The sequence below is a fragment of the Babylonia areolata genome, chromosome 19 (genome assembly GCF_041734735.1).
Source record: "Babylonia areolata isolate BAREFJ2019XMU chromosome 19, ASM4173473v1, whole genome shotgun sequence".
NCBI lineage: Eukaryota > Metazoa > Mollusca > Gastropoda > Neogastropoda > Buccinidae > Babylonia > Babylonia areolata.
The window spans coordinates 37,957,222-37,982,594 of NC_134894.1; the positions used below are offsets into that span (position 1 = coordinate 37,957,222).

At 41.9% G+C, this 25,373-nt stretch overlaps 2 protein-coding genes across 5 annotated transcripts in view; one reads left to right on the forward strand and one right to left on the reverse strand.

Annotated features, from left to right (window-relative positions):
- Positions 1 to 3,462, forward strand: part of LOC143293675 (aquaporin-11-like) — a 23,179-nt gene extending 19,717 nt beyond the window's left edge. For all 4 annotated transcript variants that reach the window (XM_076604827.1, XM_076604828.1, XM_076604830.1 and 1 more), the window contains exons 4-5: positions 823 to 961; positions 1,469 to 3,462. In XM_076604827.1, the coding sequence (XP_076460942.1) occupies positions 823 to 961; positions 1,469 to 1,683 (354 nt within the window). In that variant the 3' untranslated portion in view covers positions 1,684 to 3,462. The remainder of the gene's footprint in view (positions 1 to 822; positions 962 to 1,468) is intronic.
- Positions 3,463 to 6,622: 3,160 nt separating this feature from the next.
- On the reverse strand, positions 6,623 to 23,427 carry LOC143294165 (uncharacterized). The gene is made up of 9 exons (XM_076605596.1): positions 23,365 to 23,427; positions 22,126 to 22,266; positions 19,810 to 20,020; positions 18,171 to 18,256; positions 17,393 to 17,469; positions 16,016 to 16,331; positions 12,463 to 12,516; positions 11,347 to 11,401; positions 6,623 to 6,768 (listed from the first exon to the last, which is right to left on the reverse strand). Exons 1-9 carry the CDS (start codon positions 23,425 to 23,427, stop codon positions 6,623 to 6,625), a joined length of 1,149 nt encoding a protein of 382 aa, XP_076461711.1.
- Positions 23,428 to 25,373: the final 1,946 nt, after the last annotated feature.

Here is a 25,373-nt window from a genome sequence, read left to right on the forward strand (position 1 = left end):
TTGGTTGTGGTGGTGGTGGTGAGGACCACCATGAGAGGTACTATGAGGAAATACTGTGGCAATGAAATACAGGTGTGGACATGGTTATTGTACTGCTGTTGTTATTGTTGTTGTTGGTGGTGGTGGTGGAATTGAAGACCACCATGAGAAGTATTTTGAAGCTGACTGCGACAGTGACCTACGTTGTTGTTGTTGGTGGTGGTGGTGGTGGTGGTGATGGTGGTGGTGGTGAGAACCATCATGAGAGGTACTATGAGGAAATATTTTGGCATTGACATACAGGTGTGGACATGGTTATTGTACTGTTGTTGTTGCTGTTGTTGTTGTTGTTGGTGGTGGTGGTGGTGGTCATGGAATTGAGGACCACCATGAGAAGTACTTTGAAGCTGACTGCGACAGTGACCTACGTTGTTGTTGGTGGTGGTGGTGGTGATGGTATTTAGGACCACCATGAAAAGTACTATGAGGATGACTGCGGCAGTGACCTGCAAGTGTGGACATGATTATTATGCTGTTTTTGTCGTTGTTGTAAGAATAATAACAATAATAATAATAATGATAGTTTTTGCTGTTGTTCTTGTTGATGATAATGACGACGATGATGATGTTGTAGTAGTTGTTGTTGTTGAAGAGTGCTCCTCACTTTCCTTAAATGAACTCCTGATCATCATTCTGAGACTGACCAACCCACCGTCCACACACACATTTCTGGTTGATGTTTGTTTTTTGTTTGTTTTTTTTGTTTTTTTTGTTTTTTAATGGTACATTCTTTTCTTCTTCTTGTTTTTCTGATCTCACTCTCTCTCACTTCCCGATCCCAAGGTGGCCCTGGTGACTGGGCTGGTGATCGAGATGGCCGCCACCTTGTCCGACACGTGGATGGGACTGCAGACACTCTCTTCCATGACCGTTTTCGACGAGTTCCTCAAGTACCTCAACGCCGCTCTCATGATCGTCTTTGGTATGGTATATCCGGTATTGTCAGTGGTGGGTGGGAGGTGGCTGGGGGGCGGGTGGGGTGGGGGGGTTAGGATGGTACCCGGTTATTAGATAGAGGGGGTGTGTGGTTTTGAGGGGGGTCGGGGAGGAGGTTAGTGGTGTACAGAGTGTCGGAAATACGGGGATTGGGGTTATAAGACTGGGGTCTGGGGAGGCGTTGGTGAGGGGGGAGGGGGGGCTGGGTGTATGAAGAGTGTGATTTGAGTGGCCGAGGGCTGGGTTTTGGAACTGGGTGGGGGGGTGGAGGAGACAGAGGGGCGGAGTTAGAAAGTGTGTGTGTGTGTGTGTGTGTGTGTGTGTGTGTGTGCGCGCGCGCGTGCGTGCGTGCGTGCGTGTGTGTGTGTGTGTGTGTGATCTACAGAGGCAGATACAGTGACAGAGAGATAGACAGAGACAGGGATTTTGTGCCTTTAACCTTACCTTAAATTTGTTCTTCATCTGTTCATTAATTCATCCATTCGTCACACAGGCTTGCAGACAACCGGTATGTACTTCAACCCTGCCATGGCCTCAGGCCACACCCTGGGTTGCGGAGCCACACACTACTGGGAGCACTTCGCTGTGTACTGGTTGGGGCCCTTTCTGGGATGTTTCCTCGCCGCCTCCCTCGATCGTATGCTTCATATCGACGTCTGCAGACCTCGCGTCCAAGCAGAAGAAAGGGAAGAGAAAAAGGAGAAGTAGATGAGAAACGGTGGTGATGATGATAATAATGATGATGGTAATGAAAAAGGGATGTAATCAAAATTGTGATGAATTTCTGTTTCATCATTGAACTGAATTCTGAGGCCCATTTTTAGGTGATCCTTTTCCTAGTCTCAGCTTAGCAGTTTCAGTTTCAGTTTCAGTTTCACGGAAGTGTCAAAGTGTGTGGGCTGATCCATACCACGACGTATGCTATCTATAGAATATAAATAAATAAATAAATAAATAGATAAATAAATGAAAAAATGAAAAAAATGAAAAGAAGCAGATACCTTTCGTCAAACTTACGAGTTATTTTTATTATCATTATTATTGTTAATTACAAAAACATAATGATGATAATAACTGCATCGAATGTATTGTTCATTTTATTTTTGTCAGCTTTTGACACTACAGAAAAACCGCTATTGCAGGAAATGATTACTGCTGCCACGTGTTTGCATTGGGACAGCTAGTGATAAATAATATTTACTTCTCATTGCAATCGATTGTTGGTTGGATGGTTGGTTGGTTGGTTGGTTTGTGATTTTCCCCCAAAGTTTTTCCCCCCCATGGATATGCTGCTGTTATAGTTAAAGGGAGAGAAGTACATTTTGACACACCTTCCTGTTTTCGAAGGCTTCGTTTGTGGTGATTTCCCTGTAATAGCATTCCTACAATGATAAGCGAGTGCATTCTTTTTAGCTCTGGTGTTTTTTTTTGTTTTTTTTTTTAACCTGAAAGTCTGTTTTAAGCGTTTGGTTTTGTGATGTTTGTTGTGACACTTATTTAGCTTTAAACCTGAGCATTTTCAAAATGTGTTACAAGGTTTTGTTGTGTGTGTTAACACTGTTGGATGTCCTATCGGTGTATGATGAGTCTTCTACTGGAGGCAAAAGGGTATGCAAGTTTTCTTTTTTTTCCTTTTTTTCTTGTTTTACCGGCATCGGGCGGCTCTTCTCAACAACAACAACAACAGCAACAACAACAACAAAAATCCACTGCCATTTACTCAAAGCATCGTTCTCATTGTATTTCAACTTTGTGGCTGCAAAACGATTGTTCATTATTGCTGGTTTTTGTTTGTTTGTTTGTTTGTGGGTTTTTTTTTAATGGTGGGTGGCATAGTGGGTAACGGAACTGACTGGGAAACGAGTATCCATGGTTTCGACTCCCGAAGGGACGGGGAATTTTTTCCGTCCCGTTCTCCATAGGTACATATTAATGTACGTATCATTTACGAAACTACGTGTAAAATCAACTGAACTGTGAAACTTCGATTTTCTAACCAGTTTCACTTTTTAACGTGCTTTTTTTTTTATCATTTCGCTGAGAAGGCGTTTGTATTATGTGCACATGAGATTTTTTGTTTTTTTGTTCAAATGATCAATCATTATCGATCATGATTTTTGATGATGATGATTATTATTAATGTATGCTGGTGTGTGGGTTTGTGTATCTTTAGACACAGCGAATGTGTATGAAATAACGCTTGACTAAATAATAATAATAATAATAATGAGAAGAAGAAGAAGAAGAATCCAGTTTGATGAAATAATCATCTCAAACTGCACACTGCCTTGCCTATTGAGTAGTGGATCGACGTTTGACATCAAAATTATCTGAGTCATCAAATGGAGAGATACCTGATCATTGTCGCTTGACTTTTAAAGTTCAAGAGTGTGAGCGTGTGTGTGTAATTAAATGAGTGGACCTCTGTGTGTGTGTGTGTGTGTGTGTGTGTGTGTGTGTGTGTGTGTGTGTGTGTGTGAAGAAGAAGAAGGGGAAGAAGAAGAAGACGACGATGATTAAGAGAGCACATGTGCACGTTGATTTTTGTGCATGATATGTGATCTCTGCGATTACTGTGTTCGAATACTGGCCTTGCTGCTGATTCTGACTGATGCTGAGATTGTCATGCGGTGTGATACTCCAAATATAATATTCTAACAGCTGCTGACCCATCGTTTTACAGCTTGTGTTCTTTAGTATTATCATTTTACTGCCTGAACTCTTTTAGTATTCCTTGATTGTATCTCTGTTTCTTTTTACTAAACACATTATCCACATCTGTTTTATTTCAATAAAATTTGCCCAAATATAAATGTGCCTGTCCGCAGTCTGGTGTGTTTGTTTGTGTGTAAGCGTGTGTGTGTGTGTGTGTGTGTGTGTGTGTGTAAGAGAAAGAGAGAGAGAGAGAGGGAGAGAGAGAGAGAAGGCAGGAGCTTGTGGGATTACAACAAAAATAACACACACACACACACACACGCACACACACACACACACACACACACACACACACACGCACACACACCACATACCACAAAAGACCACCACCACCAGCAAGAGCAAACCTTTTTTTTTCTTTTTTCTTTTTTTAATAATATATGATTACTGATTTTCCCTTATTTCATCGCAGACAAAAACACAGCTTGACCACAACACACATCAGTGTCACACACATTCCAAACGAAACTCGGCCACAGCAGCCTTCAACCTTGGCCCAGTTCAGCCAAAAGAATGCTAGTACTTGACACCGCCTGTGAAGGTAGGTGTGGTCCTTTCATTCAAAACATTTCCTGCTCAGAACTTCAAACAACACAGGACAATAAACACAAGCAAACAACAACAACAAAAACCGCATCCGTAAAGCTGACTATTTATTTCCTGGTAGGGTTGGGTTTCTTTTTGTTTGTTTTTGTTGTTGTTGTTTTTTGTGTGTGTGTGGCCTCGGTTGCATGCAAGTCACGGAGTACATTGCATTTTTTTTTCTCTCTCTCTCTCTTATTTTTTTCTTTTTTTCTTTTCTTTTATCTAAGTGCTCTGCACGTGGTTTCTTCATTGGCCGAAAAAAAAGAAAGAAAAATAAATGTGTCATAATTTTCTTCCATTACCTTCTTTTTATTTTTTCATATGTTTTTCTGTTTGTATGTTTTCTTTGCTAAATGAACTTGTAAAGAGTTTTGTTTATTTTCGTAAGGATATGGTCTGGCAAACCAACTGCTTGCATTACATTTGTAAACTGATTCACCAGAAGAGATTCTGTAATGACTATTTTCCATGTATGCCTTGATCTCTACGACTCTAAGTCTGTATCAGATTTGTTACCTTTTCTAGTCTCCCCTCCCAGTTCCTATCGTTGTTTTGGGCTCTGATGCCATTTTGAAAGTATTTACCGAATATCTGTATCATTTTTGTTACTTCAAAAGGAAGGTTTTGGTCTGGTCTTCATAACACGTTCCCAGTTTCATGGCCTTTATTTTCTTTTGATTTAATACCAAGCCTGAGAATGTGGAGAAATTATTTATGATGTTGGAAGCTTTTTTGTTTTTCAGAAAAAGAGTCGTATCATCCACTAGTTGTTTTATTTTCATTTGCTTGTCAGTTTGTCTGTCAGCAGGAAGTTTTATTCCTTTTATATTGCTGTTTCTAATCTTAGTTGCTAATACTTCTACAGCTAAAATGGAAGCTAATGGTGAGAATGGGCATCCCTGTCTGATGCCACATGTAACGGAAAAGGGCTGCGAGATCCATCCTCTAAGGTTTATACTGCTCTATGTATTTTTGTTTAAAATATTAACCCATATTATAAATTGTTCACCAAACCCAAATACTCTAAATGTATGCAGCAGAAAATCTCGTAAAACTGAATCAAATGCTTTGTAATAATCTAAGGCAAGGAGATATCCTGTATGGTTCAGATAATCTACATCATCATCAATGGATCTGATTATAGATGAAATGTTTCTTCCTTTCAAATATCCAGCCTGGTCCGGATTAATTAATTTATATATAACTTTACATAATATGCCATTATTTTACAGTCTACGTTCGTTAGTTATTGGTCTCCAGTTATCTAAATCATTACGAGATGATTCTTTTCCTTTGCGTTTATGTTTCTGTGATAATCGTCTGCAAACGATTCACTGAAAGAAATAGTTACAAGTTGTGTGTGTGTGTGTGTGTGTGTGTGTTTGTTTTCGTTTAACCCAAAGAATTTCATTACTCATTTTTCATTTGCTTCAAGGCGCTGCTGGATTCTTCTTCATTGATAAGACCTTCACATAATGCTTCATCTTGATCTAGCTTTGTGAATTGTTTATCTTTCAAGAAGTTGTCTGTTGCTTGTGTAATGTTTTGTTTGTGTTGTCTGATTGTGGAGGTATCTGAATAAAATCGGACTTGTTCTAATATTTCTATTTTATTTGGCTAGATATTACTTCTCCATTATTCTTACAAATACTTCTCACAAAATTCCCATTTGATCTAAATTTTTCAAAGCGGAGGAAGAATTTTTTTTTAAAACTTTTTCCCCCAAGCTCTTACCTGTGTACCTTTTGCTTTATTGAGCTAAAAAATATCGAGTCATTGTTTTATGTTTAAAATGTTTTTATGTACCTCTTCATAGTTTTTTTTCTTGTCCTTTTCTATACATCTATGTCAACACACATTTGATGTGAACTCTGTGGATGAAAATGTTACAAAGGGTTGTTCATTTTGTATTCTGGTCATCCGGGTTAGGACCTCGTGGCTAATTGTCTCGTAGTTTTCCGGCTCTGCACATTTGTTTCTTTGACGCAGTAAGAAAATTGTTTCAAGACCAAAATTAGCTCTCATGCGCGTTATCGTTTACTTATTCACTTCAGACATATATTCTTTTCATTCTCAAGTGGAGGTTGGTATGGGGGGAAGCAACTGTTATATGAATGCGTGAAAATGTTTTATTCGTCCACTTTTTCTCCGCTTCAAAATATGGAAATATATAACCCACCTGAGAGACAATTGCTTGTATATTTTTTTAAATAATGTGGTAATGCTATTGTAAGTCCCGCTGAAGTCACTACGTCCCTCTAATAAATACATCTTTCCTTTAGCTCCACTCAAACACCATCGTGAATGGAATTTTAGCAAACACTTCGTGTTGCAGCTGTTTGAGCCTTCATCTAATTAACTGTTGAACTGAGCTGATGTCTGATGACCGGCTGTTCTCCTGATGTGCTCCTGCTACTCCGAAGGTCTGGTAATTTGAGGTTGCTACAAGGACCATGACCTGTCGAACCGCAACCTGCGGTGTCCTCCTGCCGACTGTGCCACCGCATCACCTGGATGAGTTGACTGTCCTTGGGGGAGAGGGTTGAGGGAACATACATGACTTCGTAGGGGCACACTTTGTTCTGTTCATTTCTTCGTTTGTGTTTTTGTTTGGCTTTTTATTTTCCCTAGATTTATTCGTTACTCATCTTTTGACTTTGGGAATTATTTCTTCTTTTTTTTTCCCTTTTTTTTTTTAATCCCCGAGTAGAGGTATAGATTGGGATGGCTGGGTGGGTGTAGCACTCTTTTCTATTTGTAGGCAAGCCAGCATATATTTTGCCCCGCTCTCTTTTCTGCCTCTTCTTTCCGACATCGTGTGAATGTGTGAATAAAAGCTGTAAAATATATTTCATTTTTAGTGATCTGCTGTTTGTGTGCGAGGGAGGTCGACATGTGTAAGAGAGAGAGAGAGAGAGAGAAGACAGGCAGAGAGACAAAGAGAGAGACAACAGATACAGAGAGATGCGTAGGTTGTTGCCTTCAATGATAGAAAGATAGAGAGAGGGAGAGACAGAAAAACGGGAAGAGACAAAAAGAGAGGGGGAGGGGGGGGGGGGGAGAGAGACAGACTGAAACAGATGTGGAAACAGAATAGCTCATGTTCAGTTAACTCAGCAACACTAACAATTCTAACAACTATCAATGTTAACCATTAAATAAAAGCAGTGAAAAAAATCAAATAGCTAAAACAGAGAAAGACAATTATTCAAGAAATAAAGAAAAAAGACCAACAAAAGGGAACCATCATTTATTTTCCGCAAAATCATTTCCCTTTTCCAGCAAATATCTCGTCATTGGATTTCTTTTGATCATTCACGAACACCTCCGCACAAACAAAAAATTAGAACACATTAGTGGTGACAAACGAATTGCAGGATAACATCACGATTTCAATGGTACTGTTTTTGCCATTCAGAGCGAACCAAAACGCGCGCGCGCGTGCGTGTTGTGTGTGTGTGTGTGTGTGAAGAATAAGTGTGCGGTTTCCTAAGGGAAACATTTAACCTTACACAGAAATTTTATGTTAACTAAAAACCACGAGCCAATGTATACCTGTGTGTGAAATTTATTATAAAAAATAATTATGGTTAAAATATTTGTCATTATCAATTAAGTGTGCTAATGTTAACTGGAACACGTACATCAAAGTAAAACCTATCTTCTTTAAAAGCAACACAATCACAAAGAGGAAATTCATGACGAAGTGCGCTACTAATCAAATCATGGTATCTATTATGTTAAAACATGTATTCTATAAGTCAGCGTTTCATTAAACAACGGTATTAAAATATGCATTTTAAAGTCAGCATTTCCAAAAACAGCATGCCATCCTCTTTTGCTTGGTCAAGGTACCATGTGGTAGAGAAATAACATGAATTCGGGAGAAAAGCAAAACAAACAAACTAACTAAAAAGATCAACACCACAAATTAATCTAAGTCTAAAAGCACAATCTATTAAAAAAAAAAAAAAAAACCCACAAAAAACAACAAACAAAACAAAACACACACACACACACACACACACACACAAAAAACAAAAAAAAACGGAAGCAAAGCATCTAGTTAAAAACGAAAAGTTCTGTTAAAAAAACGAAACTTCCTACCTTAAAAAAAAACAAAACAAACAGACAAACGAAAAAAGAAAGAAAACTGGAGTAGGAGGAAGGATGAAGGCTGATGACAACGTGAGTTGGGCGAGTGTCTTTTCATTGCCGCTGCAAAACAGTAACAAACGTAGAACGGACTATCAATCATCTTGTGCGAAGCTCAACTATTGTCCCCATTATCACTGCAAAGGAAACGACACGTTCGTGCATCGTTCGTTCGTTTTTTTCGTTTATAGTCTGTTCATCTAAGATAATGATATTAGACTGAAAATAGATGATCATCTTTGTATTATTATTTCTATCATTATGATGATGATGATTATTATCTTTAATTAGAAATCATCATTTTTGAAAATCAATGGCAGGGGAAGACATATTTAACTGAAAAGGGGGCGGTTGAGGTGGAGGGGGGTAGGAAAGGGTTGAGAGGGAGGGAAATGGGGAAGGAAAACAAAGATTACAGAATGTGGAAAAGATACAGCACAAAATGCAAAAATGGAGAGGGTGAGTGTCGGTGATTGGAGAAAGAAAAAACAAAATATTGGAAGAGTGTGTGTGATAGGGAGGATGTGGGAAGCGGGATTAGAACGGAAAAGTAATCAAATATTGTACGCAATACTTCTACAGATTATTATTTGAAAAGAGGATGATGTGGAGATCTACAGTAAACCACCAACTGGACTATTTAACACATAACAAGCGAACTTTCATAAAGAAAATTTTGAAATACATAACTGTTTCAAAAAACAAAAAAACATTTGAAGCTGGTAACATGTGTTTAGTCATTTCTGGTGGCAAAAAGGTTTCATTTCTGAACAGCGGGTTAAAACGAACCTTGTAAATGCATTCAATATTTTCACAATATTTTGTGTATGGGGCATTTAGTAATAACCTAAATGCCATGCTCTTAACACCCTTGCCAGTTCTTGTAGCATTTGATAAGGCAGAAGTGTTAACTTCTAAAGACAAAGAAATTTAGCATATTTCTTTCAACAATATTACACATTTCAGATGATAAACGATGTTCAATTGCATTTAAAGCGTTTTCAGCTCCAAGTTTTGCAAGATGATGTGCACGTTCATTAGAACAGTGCGAGGCAATCCAACACATTTCAATATAAGTTTCTTGTCAGGACACAAAATACCATAAATCAGCGAAATTGAACGATGTCGATGGGCGCAAAAGCCGAATGGTTAAAGCGTTGGACTTTCAATCTGAGGGTCCCGGGTTCGAATCACGGTGACGGCGCCTGGTGGGTAAAGGGTGGAATTTTTTACGATCTCCCAGGTCAACATATGTGCAGACCTGCTAGTGCCTGAACCCCCTTCGTGTGTATATGCAAGCAGAAGATCAAAGACGCACGTGAAAGATCCATGTCAGCGTTCGGTGGGTTATGGAAACATACCCAGCATGCACACCCCCGAAAACGGAGTATGGCTGCCTACATGGCGGGGTAAAAACGGTCATATACATAAAAGCCCACTCGTGTGCATACGAGTGAACGAAGAAGGATGTCCTCATTGTCACTGCAAAACTACTACAAGAGCAGCTTTAGACAGACTGAACTATTTCCAAATACCACTGCAAAACAGGCAACGAAAAAAAAAAAAAAAACCTTTAAATCAGCTTCAGTCAAAACTATTACCCCATTGCTACTGTAAAAGTAGAAGATAAAAATTATAACTGAGCTTCAGCAAAGCTTAATTATTTCACATTTAAAAAATGCACTATTCCGCCACTCGCCCTGTTTAAAAAAAAAAAAGTGAAGCACAGACCGCCCGTCCCAACCCCCCCCCCCCCCCCCCCCCCCCCCACGCCCCCTCCTCACCCCCTCGTTCCCCCTCGAAATGAGGAAAAGGAGACCATGCCCCTGTCACAAGGGGGTGAACAGTGCCATTGCCGCATCTCAAAATGCGCAAAACTAACCTCCACCGCCACAATTATATATATTATATATATATATATATATATATATATATATGTGTGTGTGTGTGTGTGTGTGTGTGTGTGTGTGTGTGTGTGTGTGTGTGTGTGTGTGTGTGTGTGTGTGTGTGTGAAAGAACGAATCTAACCCTTCTCAACATCTAAAACTAAGATAAAATACATGCATAACTTTTTGTCATCCACAAGAAAACCAAACCAAATCACTACCCATTCACAGGTAACCAACAACCAAATGAAATTGAAAAAAAAAAAACCCAAAAAAACAAAACAAAAAAACCCACGATAAAACCAGAATTAATACACTACCCATTCACAGGTAACCAACCAACCAACCAACCAACCACCAACTGAAATAAAGAGAAACAAAATACGCTGAAACCAACGAAACGTATACAGTACCCATTCATTGGTATCCAACAACCAAATGAAAAAGAGCTGCTGTGTATTTTCTATGAGAGGAGAACACGGATCGCTCACCTGGGACATCCCGCTGACTGTAGGATTCATCATGGCATACAGCCGAGCCTTACCTGAAACTGAAAATAGGATGAAATATATCTTTCTGTCATCCACAAGCGAACCAAACTAATACGCTACCCATTCACAGGTAACCAATAACCGAATGAAATATATAAAAAAAAAAAGAAACAAAACACGATAAAAGTAACAAAACCAATACACTACCCATTCACAGTTATCCCAACCAACAACCAAGTGAAATAAAGGATACAAAACACGATAAAAGCAACAACACTGGCAAACTGTCCACTCACAGGTAACAACCACCAAACGAAAAAGCGATTTTTTCAAAGCACAAAAAAAGCAAAACTAATACGCTAATAAACCAAAGGTAACCAACAACCACACAGTAAAGAAAGAAAGCTGGGAAAATAAACAAGACATGATCCACATAGGACGTCGCAGTAGGCAGTAAGACAGACAGGAAGGCCTACGCGGGTTATAGCTTATAGCTGCTGCTGCTGTTTATTTATGGGAGGAGAACACGGGTCGCTCACCTGTGAGATACTCCTGACTGTGGCGTTCATCGTGGCCCTGCATGCCAGGCCTCACCTGGAGAGAAGTTAACAAAGGACACCCGTTAGTCTCTCTTCAGACGGGCGCAATAACCTTGTGGTTAAAGAGTTGTACTTTCTTTCAATCTGAAGGTCACCGGGTTCGAATCTCGGTAACTGCACCTGGTGAGTAAAGGATGGAGAATTTTCCGATCTCCCAGGTCAACATATGTGCAGACCTGCTTGTGCCTGAACCCCCATACACAAGCAGAAGTCAAATGCGCACGTGAAAGATCCTGTAATCTGTATCGGCGTTCAGTGTGCCATAGAAACAACATACCCAGCATGCACACTCCTGAAAACGGAGTATAGCTGCCTACATGGCAGGGTAAAAACGGTCACGCACGTAAAAGCCTACCCGCGTACATACGAGTAAACGTGAGAATTGCAGCCCATGAAAGAAGGAGAAAAAAAAAGTCTCTCCTAAGTTCCGAGAAATTGACCATTTCAAGTTTTGACACATTGACTCCCCGAGTCTCTGGGATTATTGACTCCCGTACTCTCTCGGAGTTCTCTATGAAATTGACTCTATTCTCTCTAAGATTCTAGAAATTGACTCACATAGTGTTTTGATAATATATATATATATATATATATATATATATATACATACATACATACATACATACATATATATCAAAGAACGAAGCTAACCCTTCTCAACATTTAAAACTAGGATATAAGATTATATGCATATCATTCTGTCATTCACAAGCAAACCAACCAATAGACACCCATTCACAGGTAACCAACAACCAAATGAAATAAAAAGATACAAAACACAATAAAAGCAACAACACTGATAAACTGTCCACTCACAGGTGACAACAGCCAAACGAAAAAGCGATTTTTTTCAAAGCACGAAAAAAGCAAAACTAATACGCTTACACTCCAAAGGTAACCAACAACCACATGGTAAAGAAAGAAAGCAGGAAAACAAAGGACATGATCCACACAGGACGTAGCAGCAGGCAGTAAGACAGGAAGGCCTACGCGGGTTATTGCTTATAGCTGCTGCTGCTGTTTATTTTCTATGGGAGGAGAACACGGGTCGCTCACCTGTGAGATTCTGCTGACTGACTGGTTCATCGTGGCCTGCACGGCAGGCCTCACCTGGAGAAGACAACAAAGGACACCCGTTAGGTTGTTTTTTTGTTGGTTGTTGTTTTGAGAAATTTACCACTGTTAACTCACTCAGTACGGCCAGTCCTCTCTTCTCTACACATACCCCTCGGATGTCCAGTGGGTGTCTCAATGACCCAACCTTTAGCTTCCGTCGTCAGAATTTGTGGTATTCTTTGTCAACGTTCACCCCTTCAGTGTAAGAGCCTTCCGCTTGCCAATATTTTGATGATGGTAACTGGGGTGAAACGCTGTTAACGTCGTCTCTTTCGCCGTTCGTATGGAGAGAGTTAAGTCTCTCTTGAGTTTTGAGAAACCGACTCCCTTAGTCTCTCTTGAGTTCTGAGTTGACTTCCTTAGATCTCGCTAAAATTTACGAATTTGACTCTTCTTGTCTCCGAGTTTTGAGAAATTAACTCCCATAGTCTCTCTGGACCTGAGAAATTGACTCCCTTTGTCTTCCAAAGTTTTTGATGGATTGATTCCACTAGTATCTCTGAAATTTGATAAATTAATTCCCCTAGTCTCTTCGAGACTTATTAGTAAATGGACTTCCCTAATCTGAGTTAAGATAGACTCCTCTAGTCTCTCCGAGATTTGATAAATTGACTCACCTATTCTACCTAAGTATTGATAAACTGACTCCTCTGGTCTCTTCAAGTTTTGATACATTGACTCCCCTAGTCAATAGCCGAGTGGTTAAAGCGTTGGACTTATCTTGAGGGTCCCTGGTTCAAATCTCGGAAACGGCGCCTGGTGGGTAAAGGGTGGAGATTTTTCCGAACTCGCAGGTCAACGTATTTGCCTGCTTGTGGTGAAACTTTCGTGTGTACGCAAGCAAAAGATAAAATGCACACGTTAAAGATCCTGTAATTCATGTCAGCGTTCGGTGGGTTATGGAAACAACAACAACACTCAGCATGCACACCCCCGACAACGGAGTATTGCTGCCTACATGGCGGGGTAAAAACGGTCATACACGTAAAAACCAACTCGTGTAAATGCGAGTGAACATGGGAGTTGCAGCCCATGAACGAAGGAGAAGAGTCCCTCTTGAGGTTTGACAAAAATCACTCCCCGAGTCTCAAAGTTCTGAGAAATTAACTCCCTTGGTCTTTCAGTTTTGATAAACTGGCCCCCCTTGTCTCTCGGAGTTCTGTGAGAAATTGACTCTCCTGGTCTCTCTAAGAAATGAGAAATTGAGCCCATAGTCTGAGCTTTTGAGAAAATAACTCCCATAGTCTCTCTGACGATTGGAAAGGGACTGTTGATCTCTAGGCATTTAAAAGAAGTCCGTTAGTCTGAGCACTGTTAAAGGATTCCATTGACAAAGAAGTCAGTTTCTCTGAGCACTGACAAAGGACTATGTTTAGTTTGAGCATTGTCAAATGTTTCTGTTAAGCTTCTCAGAGCTTGATAAAGGACTTTGTTGGTCTCTCTGATCCTTGGAAAAAGGACTCCAATAATATCTGTGCATTGAGAGAGGGCTCTGTTAGTTTCTATGTGCAGCTCAAAATAAACTCCTTTAATCTGAGGATTGGTAGAGGACTCCCTTTGTCTCTGAATATTTTAGAAGAAAAAAGAAAGGAAGAAAGGATTTCGTCTCTGTCCATTTTTGTACTCGTGTTTAGGTTTAATTCACAGTGAAAAATAACTTGCACATAAACAAAAGTAAGGAAAATGAGAACAACAGCGACATAAAATATTTCCAAAGTAAAACAGAATAGGTCAATAGCCAATTCTAAAACGATGACAGAAAATTGTTTTTTTTTAATTCGAAACATGATAGAAGCCAACAACAAAAATCTATACAATTTACATAGTACACACTGTCAGCTTAAAAGGGTCAGTGAAATAAGTTGATACACATACGTGTGATATACGCGCGCGCGCACGTGTGCGTGTATGTGTGTCTGTGTGTGGGTGTGCGTACGCGGATATGTATCGCTGTCGCGCTTCAAACCACATGATTCACGAAAAGTTAAGGACCACCTGTGAAGTTGCCATATATTTCTTCTTGGGTGCATGGTGAAGTGTATGATGCAGAATTTCCAGCTCACAGTGGTGTATGCAGCCAATGGAATGAGCACTAGTCATAAGCTAGAGGTGGTTTCGTGCACGTGCACTTCCATTTTTGACAATGGAAAATCCACACTTATCTGCTATAAATCACTAATTAACCAAATGTTTGGCTAAAATATCTATGTTTTCTATCATTCATTTATTTTTTAACGCATTTTCCAAGCTGTTCATTGTGTACGTATTCCTGAAGCAGCTGTTTGTATATTCAGTGAGAGGTCAGTAGTAGGCAACATGCAGCCTGTGTAATTTTAACTCTTTCCATACGAACGGCGAAAGAGACGACGTTAACAGCGTTTCACCCCAATTACCATCATCAAAATATTGCAAGCGGAAGGCTCTTATACTGAAGAGGTGAATGTTGACAAATAATACCACAATTCTGACGACGGAAGCTAAAGGTTGGGTCATTCAGACACCCACTGGACATCCGAGGGGTCTGAATAGAGGAGAAGAGAGGACTGGCCGTACTGAGTGAGTTAACCCTTCGATGTTTAACATCCAGTGAAGAAAATGATACCCGATTTTATGAAGTGGTCGTGAACCTTTTGTAAAGTCTGTATTACCAACCTTGGGCTCAACACCCTGTTTATATCAGAGATGTATGATCAATGGTTTATCCACTGCAATGGCAATTCATGTACCGCTTCATCTTTTGTGAAAGACTGATTCTCAACTATGAGGCAATATTGCACTGATTTTGTTCTGCAGCTTTGGGAAGGGCTTGTCGGCCTTTGGGAACCATCCCAATGCCGACTGTCCTTAAAACCCTCTAGGCCGAGAGATAAGAGTGGGGGAGAGGGGTAACTTGGCCAAGAGACTTTCACACCAATGATCAGATTCTAGCCCAGGCAGTCGAGACAGCAGTAGTTACCATCCTCTGCTGTCCTAGTGGTCTAAGTCAGACACCATCACACATCCACTACTCTCTTAATTGTTTTGGTCCAAATCTGTTTTTCCGTTCTGTTCCATTTTATCTGTCTTGCACCATTTTTGTTCTAAGTTGTACCTACTATGTCACTAGAGCTTTACAGTTCAGTGTACTACTGACGGGAGCAAAAGCCGAATGGTTAAAGGGTTTGACTTTCAATTTGAGGGTCCCGGGTTCGAATCTCGGTAACGGCGCCTTGTGAGTAATGAGACTTTTCCGATCTCCAAGGTCAACATATGTGCAGGCCTGCTAGTGCCTGAACCCCCTTCGTGTGTATATGCAAGAAGAAAATCAATTACGCACGTTAAAGATCCTGTAATCCATGTCAGCGTTCGGTGGGTTATGGAACATACCCAGCATGTAAGGGTGCCCACATGGCGGGGTAAAAACAGTCACACACGTAAAAGCCCACTCGTGTACATGTACACGAGTGAACGTAGGAGTTGCAGCCCACGAAGGAAGAAGAAGAGTACTACTAACCTGCCGCACCCCGGCGGCCGTAGACACGAAGAACGACCCCGCCGTGGTACTGGGGGCGATCGGCTGCAGCTGACGAATGGGGACACCGTACTGGGCGCCGGGCGGAAGCTGCGGGTAGACCATCGGCGCCGGCGCCGCGTACCTGATGTACCCGTTGTAGCCTAGAGGGACAATCGTGGGGTACTGGGCTAGGGGGTTGGCCACGATGGGCGTGTACATCACAGGGTGCATGGGATACACGGGCATCTGGGGCATGCCATGCGCCGCCATCCTCACGGCTGCAACACTGTGCGGGGGGATGGAAGATTGGTGGGGCCTGGGGAGGGGGGGTAGGGGGGGGAGGGGATGAAGAGTTGGGGGTTAGCTTTCATTGTTTACTGAAAACGTAGGTGTGTGGATTTGTGTGGAAGAGGAAAGGGGAGAAGAGGAGAGGAAAGGAGACAGGAATAGGGAAACATACATACATACATGCATACGGACACAGATTTCTTAAAGGGTATAACAGTGCAGAGAGAGGGAGAGGGAAAACGACACACACACAGAGGATTGACTACTTCAGGGGTACAACAATGCACAACAGAATAATAGGCTTGTAGGCATACAAGGTCTTTAATAAGACATGGAATACAATAGGGGTATGAAAAAAAAGGCTTGAAGTACACAAGGTGTGTGTATGTATTTTATGTATATATAAAGAATTTTGATTAGAAATAATAAAGTAAAAAAAAACATCGAAAAGAAATAAAAACTTATATACTTCTCATACAGAATCTCTTCTAGCAATTGTTGCGGGATAATTGTCTGTTGCTCTTTCTTAGTTTCTACATCATAAACATAACCCCATTGTCAGAGAGACAGACAGAATGAGACAGATGTGAGATAAAGACAGACAAAAAGAAAGAAGAAAAATTAAATGTCATTGTTTGATGCCATTGTCAGTATCAACCCAATTCTTCGCACACAGTTGTGATCACCACAGGGTAACAAAGAAAAATAGTGTGTGTGTTGTGTGTGTGTGGTGTGTGTGTGTGTGTGTGTGTGTGTGTGTGTGTGTGTGTGTGTGTGTGTGTGTGTGTGTGTGTGGACGTGTTTGTATGTTTGCGTGTGCAAGAGAGGTACACGGATAAGACACAGACAGGCCGACAGACAGACAAAAAGACCTCCCCCCCCACTCCCAAAAAAAGAAAAAAAGGTAAAAGTATATATATATATATATACAAACACACTGAAACCATCTATTGTCAGATTAACTGTTTGTTGTACTGACAATACACACACACACACACACACGCACGCACGCACGCACGCACACACACACACACACACACACACACACGCACACACGCGCGCGACATCACAACTCAAGCACTGGGTTACCTGTTATCCGGGTGGCCGGTCCTGATAGACAGACACTGCTGTGGGGGAGCCAGACCTGCTGCCGGCCCAAAATGTTGCTGAAAAAACACGGGTGCAGTTCCAGTCAGTCCATTCACATCATGTTGCTTGTATTATTAATACACAGCCCAGCAGACCTACATTTCAGGGCTGAATATCCCATCAGTTGTTTTTTTTTTTTTTGTTTTTTTTTGTTTTTTGTTTTTGTGTTTGACAATACAGTATAGTACAGTGTAGTCACTGAATAGTGCAGTGCACGTACAATTATACAACACATCACAGTGCAGTACAATGTTGTACAGTACAGTACTCTACTCCACTGCACTGTACAGTCCTGTTCGAAGTAATGAAACAAAATATAGGTGAAATTAACGAACAATGGTCAGAGTGGCAGTTGATGCTTTTGAATATTCTTAAATTAAGGATAGGTCAGATTTCACTCGTCCAAAGTTTGATTATCAACATGGTTTATAGAGTTGGTTTAAACCTGTGAAAAAACCCCAAAAAGGATAAAAACAGAAACAGTATGGCATTTATGTCAAAAGCATCATTAACTATCAATAAGGGTCTTTGGGTTGGTTAGTTTTCTTTCTTTTTGTTTTCCTCTGAGTTCGTGCAACTTCTTACTTCCACATTCAGTAATAACTTTTGTGTGTACTTTTACGTTTATGACCTCTTTCACCTTGACTTAAAGGCTGGAAGCCATACTCCGTTTTCATAGGCATCGACATGAATAGGGTGTGCCAGGCACTGTACTGACCGGTTGTTCAGTGTGACGCTCGGCCTGCTGGATGTTCCTACGGTTGGTCAGATCGGCAAACTTCACCAAGTAGGGTGTTATACAGCCTGGAAAACAGAAAGATTTGTTGTTTTTTTTCTCCACAAATCATGAACTGCATTTTATTATATAATACTTTGGGTGTAAACAGCCTTTTGGCTGTTATGTAACTCTGCCGTCTCTATCTGATTGGCTGTGTGTGTGTGTGTGTGTGTGTCAGAGACACTGTGTGTGTGTGTGTGTTGTGTTTGTCAGAGACACTGTGTGTGTGTGTGTGTGTGTGTGTGTGTGTGTGTGTGTGTGTGTGTCAGACACCTGTGTGTGTGTGTCAGAGACACTGTGTGTGTGTGTGTGTGTGTGTGTGTGTGTGTGTGTGTGTCTCTGTGCACGTGTGTTTGTGTCTGTGTCTGTTTGGGTGAATGTCTGTGTGTGTGCGTTTGCGTGTCTGTGAGTGTGTGCTTACATGAGCGGATGTTAAATGCCCGTGCTTGTTATTGTTTAATAAAATCGAAACTGAAAATTGATTACTGTCACATAAAATGCCTTTTGTTTCCCTTTAAATAAAAAAAATGCCTTTCGCTACCTTTTAAACCAAAGAGAATGGAGGAAATGGCGCCTCCACGATTTCTCTCAATTTGGAGAGAAATTGTAGGACTGCGAGAAATCGTGGTCGTTCCCCTCCCACGTTTTCTCTCAAATGCGAGAAATCGTCGGGGGCGTGGGGGGTGAGGGGTGGAGTCTTATCATCGGAGTTGGTTTTTGTCTTTTCCCCGTTACAAATCTGAGAGAAAAATGAGAGAGGGAAACAGAGGTAAAAAAGGGTACAACAAAACAAAACAGTAAATAAAAAAACAACACCTATCGCCACAACACCAATTAAAAAAAAAAAAGTCTAGTTTTGTTGTGTCAATTTTGTTGGTCGACTTCTGGATAATCTCCCTTAACCCACCTGGCAGCTTTTGGTTGTTGAACTTCTGGACAGTCTCCCTTACCAACCCATGGACAATCTCCCTTACCAACCCATGGACAATCTCCCTTACCAACCCATGGACAGTCTCCCTTACCAACCCATGGACAATCTCCCTTACCAACCCATGGACAGTCTCCCTTACCAACCCATGGACAATCTCCCTTACCAACCCGCTTGCCACTTTTTGGTTGTTGAACTTCCGGATAATCTCCCTTAAAATGGAGTGCCTAAAATGGAGTGTTAGCCTAGAGGTAACGCGTCCGCCTCGGAAACGAGAGAATCTGAGTGCACTGGTTCGAATCACACCGGCAGTCGCCAGTATATTCTCCCCCTCCACTAGACCTTGAGTGGTGGTCTGGACGCTAGTCATTCGATTGAGACGATAAACCGAAGTCCCGTGTGCAGCATGCATTCACAGCATGTAAAAGAACCCACGGCAACAAAAGGGTTGTCCCTGGCAAACTTCTGTAGAACAAATTCACTTCGATAGGAAAACAAATCAAACTGCAGGCAGAAAAATGTGTATAAAAAAAAAAAAAGGTTGGCGCTGCCAGTGTAGCGATGCGCTCTCCCTTTGGAGAGCAGCCCGAATTTCACACAGACAAATAAATGTGACAAAAAGAGCCATACAAGTACAAATTACCAACCCACCTGGCAGGTTCAGGTTTTTGAAATTCTTGATGAGCTTCTCGCAGTCGTCCTTGTTGGCCATGCGAGCAAAGCCCTGGCTCCTCCCGTCCTTCTTCATGATGTGCACGGAGCTCACCACACCGCACTGCTCAACGGCGTTCCCCAGGTCCTCCTCAGTGAAGTCATCTGGGAGGTTATCGAAGATCACGGTCCTCTCAGTTTGCTCTCGTTTCTGAAACACAGGTGAACAGGGACGTGGTGATCAGGAGGTGGGAAGGAGGGAGGGAGAGAGCGTGTGTATTAGAAAGAAGAGTGTGTGTATGTGAGAGAGAGAGAGAGAGAGAGAGAGAGAGAGTGTATGTGTGTGTATGTGTATGTGAGAGAGTGTGTGTGTGTCTGTGTGCTGACACTATGTATGTGGGTATGATGTATGTGGGGGTGTGGGTGGGGAACGGGCGGCTGGCGTCAGAGAGAGCAACCAGGACATACACATGAAACAAAGAAACTGAGAAAAAGATAGGGAGGTGCAGAGAAAAATTGATCGAGAGAGGGAGAGGGGGAGAGACAGACACAGAAAGAAAGAAAAGGAAGAAGGTAAGAAAGAAAAAATGTAGAGACAAAGCGAACAGAGACATAGAAACAGCTGGAAAACGTTTTGATGGAAATCACGTCCTTACCGTTGCCATCCCCACTTGATACCCTAGTTGCCTCAGTGATTCCAAGAGCTGTTTCAAAGTCAACGAACCCGAACCCTGCAATGCACGAGATTCATTCAATGTGCAAGAATCTTCGAGCAAAATAGCCACACACACACAAAAAAAAAATCTTTGACCACTGTTGGGAAACGAAAGGGTAGACGCAAACAATACATATGCATTCCACAGGTAGTTTCAACAAATATATAACATTATACGTCAAACGGGGTGCGCACATTTTTATAATCCAACCAACCAAAGAAAGCCTTAACAGCAATTCTAAAACACGAATTCAATGATTGAAAAAAACAAAAATAGCTTACCAACCAACCAATATGCAACAAAATGTTTCAAACCGCAATTAATTCCCTCATTTCAACATATATACATATATGCATAAACATTAACATATTTCGCCAGTACACACATGATTTCCACAGGATAGTAATAAAAATAGATGAAAAAATACAGTCAGGGAGTTAATCAAATGGTCAATAAACAAAAGCGTCATAATTAAATTGTCGCTTATTAAGAGCAATTAAGGCACGTGTTAACGTAATAAATGTTTATGGAGGGTTCATCTGTACTTCTATCATTTATTATTATTATTATCGTCGTCATCATCATCAAATTCGTGAGCTAGCTGGCTGGAATCATGGCTTAAAGTTGTGTGCCTTTCATTCGTTTAGGAAAGAGATTTACCTAGTGGTGAGAGTTTATGAAAAAAACGGTAAGTTATAAAACAAGACTCACTTTTGATAAAAGGTGTCCAACGTTTTGCACCACAGGTTTGTTTTCAGGGACTGTGTTCCGTGGATGACAGTGGAGGAAAAAGAAAAGCTAAAGAAGATTGTGAGTCTTTATCGGTAAAACGAGGCGAGGCTGAACAGAGAAGTGAGTACAGATTCAGAGGGGGGCTGGGAGAAGAACGGGAAGGGGGGTGATGGGGGAAAATGGAAATGGAGTGGGTGGAAACAGAATATACAGAAAACACGTGGAGTCCCACAAAATGGCACACTGCTGCACCCAGAGGCCCTCAACACATAGAGTTGCCAGTGGCATCACGGGCCTTACCCCCCTCCCCCCTCTTTTCTAACCACTAAATGCTCTTCCTTTCCCTTCCCTTTTCCATCCTTTTCCCTCCACCACTAACCACCCCTCCCCATTTTCTTTTTTCTTTTTTTTTCACCAACTCCATTTCCCTTTCCCCATCACCTTCCTTCTAGTCTTCCACACACACGCACTGTCACGGATTTTGCGCATATGGCCCCTCGTGAACACTATTGCCACTCAGCCGTGACGAACGAAATCACACATGAACATATCTCACCTTAGTTGTGTTTTATTTTCTTCCGTCCCCCCCCCACCCCTCCCCCTGCTCCTTCTCTTCCCCTCCAATCTGTGTTATTCTCTTGGTTGTTGTTTTAGCTCTTTCACGTGCTTTGCATATTCCTTGCGCAGGCTCACGCTTGAAGATTCTTTAGGAATTGAAATTTCACCTGTCACACACACACACAACAAATTCATTCGCTTCTCGATCCTCAACGGCGTCTGGTCGCCTTGAGCTTCTACACTCTGTAGGGTGGATAAGGGGAACGTGTTCATCCACGTACTCCCGAAAGATCCCCTGTATCCCTCCGACCCTGTGGCCTCTCTTCAATGAGTATAGTGTTGAGCAGGAATAGTTCCACATCTCATCTGGAACTGGAAAGGAACCCCCAGTCAGTTTTCCCCCTGTCTCTTCACTGGCCAGAGCGTGGCATCTGGACTCGGCACCCGGTCTCTGCCACACGGTAGTCTTACTTATCAACATACCATCTGCTGAGGTAAGCAGAAACATTGTTCAGAAGCTAGGTTCGAACTCAAAAGCTACTTTGTTTCGTACCGATTACTAAGTTTCCTCGGTTATTTCATCATTTTAGTGCTAGTTCATTTTCGCGGTAAGCCAATCGTTCTCTTATCCTTAGGTATTAGTTTTGGGAGACGTCTAATATGTGTACAAAACTATATTGTAAATATTTGTTCCCCCTTCTCTTTGTCATAGAATAATATAATTTTGTGCGCACATACGGGGATCCAGTCCTCTATTTTCTGTTTTGTGCGCAGGATCAATGTTCATTTGATGTGAACTCCGTGGACGAAAATGTTACAAAGGGTGGTTCTTTTTGTATTCTGGTCATCTGGGTTCGGACCTCGTGGCTAATTGTCTCGTTGTTTTCCTGCGCTGCACATTTGTTTCTTTGGCGCAGTAAGAAAATGGATCCAAGACCAAAATTAGCTCTCATGCGTGTTATCGTTTACTTGCTAGTCACTTCAGACATATTTTTTGTTCTCAAGTGGAGGTTGGACTGGGGGGAAGCAGTTGTATGAATGCGTAAGTTTTATTCATCCAGTTTTTCTCCCCTTCAAAATATATGCAAAATACGTAACCCACCTCTGAGAGACAACAGCTTGTCTATTTTTGAAATGTGGTAATGCTGTTGTAAGCCCCGCTGAAGTCACAACGTCCCTCAAAAAATACATATTTCCTTTAGCTCCATTCAAACACCACCGTGAATGGAATTTTAGCAAACACTGTGTTGCAGCTGATTGAGCCTTCATCTGATGAACTGTTGAATTGAGCTGTCTGACCGGCTGTTCTCCTGATGTGCTCCTGCTACTCCGAAGGTCTGGAATTTTGAAATTGCTACGAAGACCATGATCTGTCGAGCCCCAACCTGAGGTGTCCTGCCGCGATGGTTGAGGGAACATACATGACTTCGTAGGGGCACAGTTTCTGTTCATTTCTTCGTTTGTGTTTTGTTTTTTTCTCCTAAATTTGTCACTCATCACCCTTTGACTTTGGAATTTTTTTAATCCCCCTGGGAGCACTTCTATGTACTGGCTGGGACCCCTTCAGTTTCTGGGATGTTTCCTCGCCACCTCGCTCGATCGTATGCTTCATATCGACGTCTGCAGACCTCGCGTCCCATCAGATGAGGAGAGTGAAAGAGTAGATGACAGACGGTGAGGTGATGATGGTGATGAGAAAGGGGTGCAATCAAAACTGATTTTCTGTTTCATCAACGCAGTACTCAGGCTGGGTGGGCAGTGCACCTTCATCGTCACTGTCCTCCCGTATGACCGTACTCCGTTCGACATCTTCCGCGGCAGACCATGTGTGGAACAGTGGCGTCTGGTACGTATACTTGGCAGGCGCGCTCAGTGAATACACACTTTTGATCAGTTCAAAGAATTTTGTGTACATGTCTGTCCGGTGCCAGTTCCGCCACATGACTTCAGCGACGTGTCCTTCAAACTGTGGAAGGTGAGTTCCGCTTATTCTTCTGAAATGGGCTTTCGCGTGTTTCCATGCCCCTTCCATCATATTAATGTTCAGTTTTCTCCACCCCAGACTCGTGCACGTATCTCTGCTGGAAGGTCGTCTTATGGCAGACTGTAAAATGCTGGAACCCCAGTTCGTTCAGCCCCTCATATGCTGCCCATCCGTCAGAGTAAATTTCAGTACCGGGTTTCACGTGCCGGACAATCAGTTCTTCGAGCGTCTGTTTCTCTATTTTCGACCGGATACAGGACGATTTTGTTAGAATGGCGCTCGACCAAACCGAAAATCCATACCCGCATTCCTTTGTTCATGCCACGGTTGTATTTACATCGACGGCCAAAAATACACTCGTCGATCTCCACTTCTCCGGATAATTGGATTTTCGGCAAAGTGCACGCCACCCATTCCTTGAACAGTTCCCGAACAAATGAGGCCCAGTCCACACCACTCCTGTGGTAACTGAACCCGCATTGTTTCGAATTCTGCAAGAGGGTGTGTCCATCAATGATTTTTTTAGAAAAAGCAGAATGTCCTGTAGAGAAAAATGCGAACGGTCAAAGGACCATCTCCGTATGGATATTTCATGATTGCCACTTTGTGTGCATCTCCATTTTAGTCCTATTTTGTTTTACGGACTCTTCTTTGCAAAGCGCACTTTGCATTGCATTTCTCGCACTCGACGCTGCTTAATAGTCCTTTATCCTGCATCCATTTAACTGGTGTGATCAAGTCGCTGTCTATTAATCTGAAGAAAATTAATTGAATGGATTTTCGAAATCACGGAACGAACATGTGTGAATTTCGTTTTTGGCAATTGTTTTACGGTAGCTCCCGCGATATCCTTTTGCGCTGGCCATGTTTTGTTATGCCAATGAGGGATGGACACACCGACTCGATGAAACTCCGGAATAGCCATCCTGTCATTAATAATGCTCATAGGCGCTGCACGCCCGAACTGGAAAACAAATGGCGTGCTTACGGAAAACCAGGCCTTAGCTTGGGTCTGCAAAGTTTCTGAAAGACATTTGCACACATAATGTGCTGAAGTCAGACGTATTTTGCGTCCCAACGATCGAGTGCCTGTGCCCAGTACTCCAGCATCCGTTCCTCGAGAACCTTGAGTGTGCTTTTTCGTGCGGCCTGGTTGTGGAAAACTTGTATCCATGTGAGAGTACACCCACAACTTCACTGTAGTGCATAGATTACCTGTTGTCCGTGTGTGTGTGTCAGTGTGTGTCACGTCACTGTGTGTGTACTACTACGTGTGTGTGGCGCACAAACATTCATTCTGTGGTTTCATGCATGAGTGCGAACTTCATTCCGTTAGTGTGTTTATTATGAAGAACATTAGTCCGCATTTATGTACATCAGAAAACGTTGTCACCCCTCGTCGTGCACACACTGGCACGGCGAAGTCACACTTCATTCCGTCCGAAATATCCGACACACGTTTGTAATCGGGCCAAGTTCGTTTTAAAATCCTCCACTGACACACGTTTGTAATCGGGCCAAGTTCGTTTTAAAATCCTCTACTGACACACGTTTGTAATCGGGCCAAGTTCGTT